General features: G+C 35.1%; 1 protein-coding gene across 1 annotated transcript; it reads left to right on the top strand.

Moving 5' to 3' along the window:
- The first annotated feature begins 1,905 nt into the window (after nt 1-1,905).
- LOC127076757 (hydroquinone glucosyltransferase) lies at nt 1,906-3,727 on the top strand. The gene has a single exon (XM_051018529.1). The coding sequence runs from the start codon at nt 2,032-2,034 to the stop codon at nt 3,496-3,498; it is 1,467 nt and encodes a 488-aa protein (XP_050874486.1). The 5' UTR covers nt 1,906-2,031; the 3' UTR covers nt 3,499-3,727.
- The last annotated feature ends 6,762 nt before the right edge of the window (nt 3,728-10,489 follow it).

Raw genomic sequence — 10,489 nt, 5'->3', positions numbered from 1 at the left:
AGTCATTCAAATCTTGTCCAAATGAGGTGATCTTAAACTATTTGGAAATGTGACATCAAGGGGAACAACTTTCATGTTGAACACTTTTTCATTTGAAACTTGGATCATAATGAATTTTGAGGTGGAAGTTTGAGAAATCAAACATAATTGAAAATTTTCTAAGTACCAAGTTAAATATCCACTTCTTCCACCTTGAATAACTTTTGCTATGAGTTTCAAATGGAAATGGTTCATTCATCAAAGTTGTAAATCTTTACATCATTTGGATTTGGCATGAAGGAGTTATGCATTTTAGAAGTTGAGGAAAATTGTTTGTTCAATGGTAATGACCCAAAATGACCTATAATGTTTCCTCTTGGAACATGCCCTTGCAAGTTGAATTTGACATTTCTCAAAAAATAAAAGTTGGAGAGGAAATCTTGAAATTGATCATGAAACTTGGATGTCATTTATCTCATAAAAATTGAGCAAGTTATGGTCCTTGGAAGTTGACCTCCTAACTAGGGCACAGGCAAAATAACCTATAATCGTTCACCATAAAAAATGACTTTCCAAACAAAACTAGCTTTTAATGCCAACATGAAAGTTGTTTGGAATGTCATAAGGAGTAAACTTTCTCTTGAAATCATTTTCATATGATAAATATTGCAGGAGATAGGGTCTAGGGAATCCCAGTTTTGAGTAGTTGACTTTCTCTGGTCAACCTCTTTGAACCAACTTGTAAACTTGAAGTTCTTTTGATATTTTGGGCTCATGGAGTATCATATATGTATGATATGATGTTTGATGAAGTGTCCCTTGATATATTGGACCAATTGTTGAAGAAACTTATTGAGGAAGTCACATAAGATACCTAGATGAATTAGGGTTTCCAATGCAAACAAGCTTCAAACTCTTGATGATTTCTTGATCCAAATGATAAATGAAGAACATGGGGATCCATATATGATGTCTAGAACCATTGTGAACCATCTCTTGATTGATCTCCTTGCACTAAGGGTCTCAACCCTAGTTGTGAGCTTGATAGGGCATTGGTGGATGCACACACTACATATAAAAGAAACAAAGATATACATAGACATATTTTTGTATTTTGGTTGGTAAACAAAGAAAAATAAAGTATGATACAATCAAATGTGTTTGGTGATCTCTCCCAATGAATGAGGAGTAAGGAGGATGTCAAGGTGTGATCCCAAAACCAATGTAAATGGTGAGATACCATGAGAGATCTTAAAGTCAAAATTGAGGTCTTACAATCAACACTATCAAGCAACCTATTACCCAACATGATTCCATCGAACATCAGTGTCATGATCAAAAGCATTCTGATACCTCAAAGGATCAAGGTATCATAAAATGCAGTACCGACGAGCACATAGATCTACAATCCCTTCCTTTAGACTTTATAATATTAGAGACATAATTTGTTTACTAATAATTCTCTCTCGTTTAATTATCTTAATGTCCCGATTTTAAAGATAAACTAGAGTGAATTCATCCACATCCCATATTTTAAATATAAAAAAAATCAAAACTAAACTATCGTTTTAGAAAGGAACCATCATTTCTAGGACGGATAGAACCCTTCTTGTCATCCAAAAAATGCTCATTTATAGATTATGAAATTTATCTTTGCCCTAAGAATCATATCAAGTCAACATAAATTTTTTTGAAATACTTTAAAGAACTAAACATATATTTAATATTTTTTAATATCATTAAATATTTCTTAAGAACCAAATTTTTCAAATAAGTGAGACTCCAAATGAAATAAGTTCAACAAACCAAACCAAAAAATGAATGGTTGGTTAACAATCACGTGCATTGCTACACAACCCACTTTCCATATATACCCAATCACATGCATTGCTAAGTTTTATTTTTCTTTTCAATTAAGAATATGTAGCTATGTTTGGTTCTGATGGGAAGTCTTCTTTTTAATGATTGAAATTTATAAACATCATTTTCATAAGAAGCTCAAATAAAGTTCATCACAAACTCTTCTTGTTCATTTTATCAAATTTTAGAATCATGAACCAAAAAGTATGCATAGCCATGATTCCTTGTCCCGGAATAAGCCACTTAATCCCACTTATAGAGTTTGCAAAACTACTTGTTCTTCATCACAAAAACTTCCATGTAACCTTCCTCATTCCAACACTTGGTTCTCCCACACCTTCAACCATCTCCATCTTAAACTCTCTTCCACCAAACATTGATTTCACATTCCTTCCTCAAATCAACATTCAAGATCTTCCTCCCAATATTCACATAGCAACACAAATGAAACTAACTGTTAAACACTCTCTACCTTATTTGGACCAAGCAGTTAGTACAATCTTAACTTCTCCAAAATCAAAAAACAACCTTGTTGCTTTGGTTTTTGATGTTTTTTCAAGTGATGTAATTCATATAGCTAAAAAGTTCAATCTCATGACATATTTTTTCGCAGTTTCATCAGTTGTAGCACTTCAATTCTGTCTTAGTTTTCCAAAACTAGATGAAACTGTTTCCTCCGAGTTCATCGACACAACACAAACATTTGACGTTCCAGATTCTAATGTTTCTTTTAAGGTAAAAGATTTTCCCGACCCGCTTCTTTTCGAAAGATCAAGTGAAACATACAAAGGTTTTCTTCTTTTATGTCAAAGATTCTCTTTAGTTGATGGTGTCATCATCAATAGCTTCACGGATTTGGAACCTGATGCAGTAAAATCTTCGCAAGATTTTGTACCTGTTTACCCTGTTGGACCTATCATTCAAAGAGAGTCAAAAAGTAGAGAAAATGAGTTAGAGTGTATTCAATGGTTGAACAAGAAGCCTTCAAAATCAGTTTTGTTTATCTCATTTGGAAGTGGTGGAACACTCACTATTGAACAAATCAATGAGATAGCTTTTGGATTAGAATTAAGTGGTTGTAATTTTCTGTGGGTTATTAGGGTTCCAAATAAGCTTTCATGTTCTGCTTATTTTAGTGGATCATCACAAAAAGGTAATTCTAACTCTAATTCTGATTTTGATGATGACCCATTAAATTATTTGCCATTGGGTTTCTTGGAAAGGAGTAAAGATCGAGGCTTGGTGGTTCCATCATGGGCTCCACAAGTTGAAATTCTAAGCCATGATTCAACTGGTGGTTTTTTGAGTCATTGTGGATGGAGTTCATGTTTAGAGGGTTTGGTTTATGGTGTGCCTATGATTGCATGGCCACTTTTTGCTGAGCAGAGAATGAATGCAGCAACACTCACTGATGTTTTTAAAGTGGCTGTTAGGCCAAGAATTGATGAACAAGATGGGATAATAAAAGGAGAGGAAGTTGTAAGAGTTATAAAGATTATAATGGATGGTGAAAGTGAAGGTTTGAAATTAAGAAGAAGAATTGAAGAGGTGAGAGATGGGGCTGTTGCTGCTTTGAGTGAAGATGGTTCTTCTAGGATGGCACTTTCAAGTTTAGTGATCAAATGGGAGGAAAAAGTGAGTCAGAAAATTATGGATTAGTTGAGTGAAACAAACTTCCTCTATTTTGGTAGCGAGGTTCCAAATTTTTATGGGAAAAATGCATATTTGGGAATAAGGGAGGAGGAAAAAAAAAGTAGGTTTTTAATTCAGAATTATCTCTCATCAATGTAAGTTTTTAATTCCGGAATTATTTGTCATCTTTGTAAGTTTAATATTTCGCTTTGTTGTCATGTCTATGAATTCCTCAAGGATGAGTGACTATTTCCATTAGATTATATCTCTTTTAAATGATTTTTTCCCAATAATATGAATCATGTGTCAGCATAGTTTTGCTCTCTTTAAATGAATTTCTTATAATTATTCAATTTTATTTACGCTTAAGGCTTTTTTTCAATCTACACACGTCTATGGAATTGGTATGTTTGATATAGATTGTAATGAAAATTAGTTGTAGGTTTGTGTACCGGATAAAAGTACAATGAGTGTAACAATCTTAAATGGATTAGTGTTGTCAGAGTCTTAGGGTTTGTTGGGGGTTAAAACTAACTTACACGGGAATGGTAAGAAGCTCTGTAACGTGGTTTTCTCAACGTGTTTGATATCCCTTTGTTATCATGATGCCATTATATTTGTATCCCCTCAAGGACCTTGAGTGAACCAATTCTCCTATCTGCCCACATTCCTCGTGGGAGTGCATGGTTAACATATATAAATCCAGGAGAAAAGGTTATACTCCACGACTTCCTGAGCACTATTTGTTGACTTATTACACGTTATACTCACAAATGCACGTTATGGACTAGGAAATGGAAGTTGGGTGAAAGATCCGGTCAAAAGGCGTTTAAAATGGAGGCAGTGCACTTGAGTTGGAATAGGGGAGGTTCCAGAAGGATAGTGTGTACACCTCCTACCCTTGCCTCAAAGCCTTTCTCAATTATCCCATTACTCAGTCCCTTAAGCACGAGGGTTTATAATGGTCAAAGTGTTTTAACCTTTTACCTTTGCACCTTCTGAGAAGCCTAATCGAGGTGTTTACCCCCATTCATAAGAGAGAGTTGGTCATGCATTTCGAGACATGTTGAGTTACTCTAATGAAGCTATGTTGAGTTCTCCTTACGAGGCTATATTGGGTCCCTCAAGCGAGATTGTTTTGAGTCCCCCAGGCGAGATTGTGTTGAGTCCCTACGGTGATACTATGTTGAGTCCCCTAAGCGAAACTATTTTGAGTTCCTCTAACGAGACTATGTTGAGTCTCTCAGGCGAGACTATGTTGAGTCCCCCAGGCGAGACTATGTTGAGTTTCTCTGGCGAGGCTATGTTGAGTCCCTCAGGCAAGACTGTTGTTGATTCTCCTCATGCGAGACTATGTTGAGTTAATGAGAATGATGGGTGTTCGCCTATATGACGCGTGTAAGCTGGAAAAAGTTGAAGCGTCCATAGGGAGAAGCGTGCAATCAATTTAATGCTAACAATGATGATTTACCCTTGGGACACCCAATTAGTCTTTTTCTTTGACACGTGTTGTATTATGCGAAACTTTCATATATGATTCGAGCTCTATAGACCTTTAATGACCCCTAGTTCCCTTTCCAATTTTAAGGAGACGAGAACCAATTTTTCCTTTTTTTTACAAACTTCTTCTTTTAGGATTCACAAACCACTACTACAAAAAGTACATACAACGACGTCACCGTTACTACGGTTACTCTTAGGACTGTGATGATATCTCTAAATTCAGGCGCTTATATATATTTTTATTTTTTTAATTAAACGTCGTTAATTTATTACCACAAGTTTTTAAAACAACCGTAGTAATATCAGTTGACGTTTCATGAGTTCGACTCTCAGCGCTTGTTAATTCGTGATTTCTTCAATATTATTGCCTTTCATTTTTATTTTAAAAAAAGAAAGTTATATCACTACGGTTCTTTAAACTAACCGATGTGATCTATTTTCTAATTTTTAAATTTTTTTATTACTTAAAACCTGACACTTTTTTATAAAATGTCATTAATATAAATCTTATATCACCACCGTTGTCTAAACAAACAATTATAATACATTTTTCATTATTTAAAAAAATTTTAATTGCTTCAAATATGACACTTTTTTATACAATATCATTAATGTCAATCTTATATCACCACGGTTGTCTAAAAACACCATTATAGTATGTGTTTCATTATTTTTTTAAAAATTTAATTTCTTAAAATTTGACGCTTTTTTTAAAATAAAATTTCATCATATATCACAACAGTTTTGATAAACAACTGTGGTGATATTATTTACTCACTTTAAACAGAGTTAGCTAATATGTCTCTTCAATTCCATATTTTCATTTCCATTAAGGAACAACTCCTGATGAAACAACGCGATTTTCAACCCTAACCTAACAAAACAACATTATTTTCAACCCTAACGAAACAAAACCAACTTCAACCCTAACAAAATGTACAACACCATCTTCAAACCTGAAGAAACAACAACATTTTCAACCAACGTTTGTGCTTTCGTAACGTCGAGGAAGGAGTCGACACTGTGTTCTTCGTTCTTGACTAGCCTCCAATTTAGCTGTGAGGAGGAACTCAAAGATTCTGACAATTTTTTTTACTTATTTATCACACTTCTGGTACATAATTTTTTTTCCATGCATCTATAGTATCATCATTTTCCATTGGTGTTTATGTATTTGTTGTTGTTGATGCTATTGTTGATTATGCTATTTTTGATGATGTTTGTGTCTTGATGTCACTATTGTTATTGATGATGTTTGTTAATGATGCTATTCTTGATGATTATATTATTGATGCTATTGTTGATGATGCTATTGTTGATGATACTATTATTGATGATGTTTGTTGATGATGTTATTGTTGATGATGTTTGTTGATGATGTTATTGTTGATAATGTTTATTGATGATGTTATTGTTGATGATGTTTGTATATTTGTTGTTGATGATGCCATTATTGATGATGTTTGTGTATTTATTATTGATTATGCCATTGTTGATGATGCTTTTGTTAATGATATTTGTGTCTTGATGTTGATTATTTTATGTCTTAATAGATGGCCTATTCTTCATCTAGTAGAAACGAAGCTACATATACAAATGAAACCAGTACAAATGATTCTCAATTTGTAATAGGACAATAGAAAAAAATATCAAAGAGGTGCCACAATGATGACTAAATTAACAAAAGTCTACAACTCGGGTGTCAAACTTTCGATCGAGTTTAGTGCTCTTTATACTATTCTTGATGGTCCTCATTCATCACTTTTTAATAGTTATGTTGTATTCCTTGGACGTAGCAAAATCATCACATTGTTAGATGATTAGAAAGATGTAGCAGATGAGGTGAAAAATAGCATATGGACAGACATTCAGGTATATTAATTTTAATTTTCATCGATTAAATATTACTTTATATAAACACTAATACATACTTATTAATGTAAATGTGTAGTTGACATTTGAGTTTAGTGATGATTCAAAGTTGAAAAAAAAAGGATAACTTATGTTGGTACGACTTGGAGAAGTTTTAGGTCACAACTTACGAGTGACTACTGTCATACCCCAAAATTTGCCCATTAATATTTCAAGACATTTTGCAAGGCATTCCGACTCATATATAACACTGATCTTGAAGAAACAAAGGCCCAGCTCACGGATGGCCCAATCCAGAAAATGACCCAAACTGGCCTGTTCGCTACGCGCTCGCCTAGCGAAGCTGACAGACAACAAAAATTTCGGGTTTCATTCTGAGCCCAAAAAAAAAAAAAAAAAAACGAGAAACGAAAAAAAAAAAAAAAAGAGAAATTTTTTTTAATTAATTAATTAATTAATTAATTAATTAAATAATTAAAATAAATAAATAAATAAAATATAACAAATTATTTTGGACTTGGGTCTCCCTCATTCCAAGCCCATTACCCACGAAATTAGTCTATAAATACTGAAGTTTCGGTAGGGGAGTGACACTTGGAGTTACACTGGGAGATTCACTGGAAAAAAAAAAGAGGAGGAGAACAGAGAAGAACGAATAGAAGTTTTGGCATAGGAACCCTGCCTACCCGGAGAATTCAGAGTAAAGAAACCCTGAAGGCAGCCCATCTGCACCGAAGCCATCGCCGTCCAATTCCCGCTGCCTAACTTATTCCGATACTACAAGTGGTCAATCCCTTCAACCTTGAATTGGCAAACAGGTTTGCGTATCTCTATTGTTTATACTTTCAATTGGCCATATCTACATATATAATGCATCATGATTAAATGTTGATATATAATTTGCTTTCGTATGGGAATTTAAATATGCCTGAATACCCTGAATGTTTGATCATGTTATTCCTGTGATAAAATGCCATAAAATTCAAAGTTCCTAACGTGGGGCTGTTTTCAGATTCAAAATCCGTGGCCGCTCGCTAGCACCTCGCTAGGCGAGCCTAGGGCGAGTATTCGCCTGGCCTTCGCTAGGCGAGGCAGAGGCGAACGAGACAGTAGCTGACTTTTCTATTCTGTTTTTTTTTTATGTTTTATCATAGCCATGCATTATTCATCCTATCCTATTTATTGTTGTGATATTTCTCCGGTGTAATCTTCGATTGCACCCTGATTTGGTGTTCTGACATGTTTCTTTTTTTGAGTTTTGTAAAGGTTCACATATCCCAGGAAAAGGTTATTGGCTAGGTATTCCACTTTATTTGTGGGATACCCTTGTGGAGTTTCACCCTAAATTAATTTTTAATGTATTAATTTCTAATGTATTAATTTTTTAATATATTATTTTTAATAATTTTAATGTGGAGTTTCATCCTAATTATATAATTAATTGTAAAACTTTGCCTTTGAATAAGTGATCTTGGACCTCTCTTTGTTGCCTTACGATTACGATATTACGGTCATGTCCCGCGAACGTGGGGATACCCTTAGCAAAGACCCTTCGGTTAAATCATCATAAAATAAATTATAGTCCCTCGGATGTTGCCTTCGAATATACAACTTTGTCCCTCGATGACCCTCCGATGTTGCCTACGGTTAAAAGATGATAGTCCCTTCGAATGCTAAGATATCCTCGTAACTGTTGCCTTCAATGACCTATCGATGACCCTACGATGACCCTTAAACATCCAAAGGATAAAACTACTTATTTCTCAATAATAAGGACAGTTTTACCCTCATAAGGATAGGAAATGCTCATAAAGACCTTGGGTCGGTATAACTCTTAATTGTTGGCTCACAATCTAAAAACAATTTTCACACCTCACACCTTTCAAAATATCTTTAGAAAATCACCACTTGGTATATATTCATACTAGAATCATTACCGAGTTATATTTTTCTAAACAATTTCCAAAACTAAACGAGATAACTACTTTGTATATATTCATACAAGAATCATTACAAAGTTAAATTCTCTTTCCAAAAACAATTTTCCAAACAATTCACAAACACTTTTTTTCAGACAAAAATAATATAAGTGATCGAGCAATTAAGAGCCCATGGATAACCATGGATACAAAGGGTGCTAACACCTTCCCTTTGTATAATGTACCTCCCGAACCCAAAATCTAAATTAAGGTCTTTCCTGTTCTTTTCCACCTTTCCTTATTGGATAAAAGAAAAGTCGGTGGCGACTCTTGCTAACCGCGACATTGCGATAAAAAACACAAAAAGTCCAGTTCACCGTATGACAGAACTGGCGACTCTGCTGGGGAGCCTAAATATTTAAAAAGAGAGGTTACCTTAAAAACAAGATCACTTATTCAATTTGTCTGATTTATTTTTAAGGGATTGCTTGGGTATGTTATGCTTGAGTGAAAGATCCTACACCCGGATCTAGTGTACCTTAGGTAAGTAGCAAGAGATCATCGCGACTGTCCGGCGTATACTGGAATGGTCAAAATGATGGCTACGGTTAATGTGGCACTTTGGATGTCCTGATGTTCCTCATGTTAGTTGAGGAAATATTTGGCATTCGCGTGGTGTCATAAAAGCATTAACCAGACCTTTAGAACCCTAATTGACTCATCCTGGCCATTAGAAAGTAGTGAGATAACTGGCTTCGGTTCCGACTGGAGTTGGTTGAGACTCGATACTACACTCTTTGAGATTGGACTTTAGGGAAGCTTCGGTCAACCACTTGGTGTTGCACTGAAGTGGACTTAAGGAAAGGTCAATGATTTGAGATCCTTCTAGAACCCGGTTACTATTCTAAGACAGGTTGAACCAACCAAACTTCAGTGGGGAGGGTATTTACCTATGGAACTCACGCAAGCCTTAAAACCTAGGAATGATTGTTGTGTGACTTGCTTGTGCTTGTTATTTATCTAACAACATAACATCATAACATCATAACATCATGGCATTGTACTAACCATTTCAAGGATTTAGGGATTTAACTCTGCTAAAAAAAACAAAAACAAAAGCAAAAACAAAAGAGAAAAGAAAAAAAAAGCTCTTTTTGTTAGTTTATGCAAAGTTAAATCCCGAAAGTCCTTGAAAACATTTCATACATTGCATTGCATCGCATAACAGGTATTCTAAAGGATCAGTGTTCTCACGATTTTCCTATCAAACAGATTACAGCAGATTCAAACAGATTGAACAATGGCTCTCGAACAAACTGTCAAAGATCTCCAGGCCCAGAATGCTCAATTCCAGGAAATGATGCTGAGCTTATCTAAGGGGCAGGAAGAACTGAAAGCTCTTTTGATGGAGAAGAAGAAGGACCAGAAACCTGTGGGTTACATCAACCCGGGGAGAAGGCTTAAGGGACAGGTTACAGGAGTCAAGATTAGAATTCCGAAGGATTCAGAAGAAGAGACCGAGAATGATTCGGAAGATGAGAATCCTAATCTCGTCAATTCTGAGGACGACGATGAAGATTATGAACATGAACAGTACTCTCCGAAGGATGATAAGTACAAGTTGCTGGAAGAACGTATGCTAGCTATGGAGGGGCAGAAAGTGCCCGGTCTGGATTTCGAAAACTTGGGTCTGGTCTCTGATGTGGTCATTCCCCGCAAATTCA

Source organism: Lathyrus oleraceus, chromosome 4 (genome assembly GCF_024323335.1).
Source record: "Lathyrus oleraceus cultivar Zhongwan6 chromosome 4, CAAS_Psat_ZW6_1.0, whole genome shotgun sequence".
Taxonomy (NCBI): Eukaryota; Viridiplantae; Streptophyta; class Magnoliopsida; order Fabales; family Fabaceae; genus Lathyrus; species Lathyrus oleraceus.
Note: the sequence above shows the minus strand (reverse complement) of the source record. Positions and strands in the feature narration are given on the sequence as shown.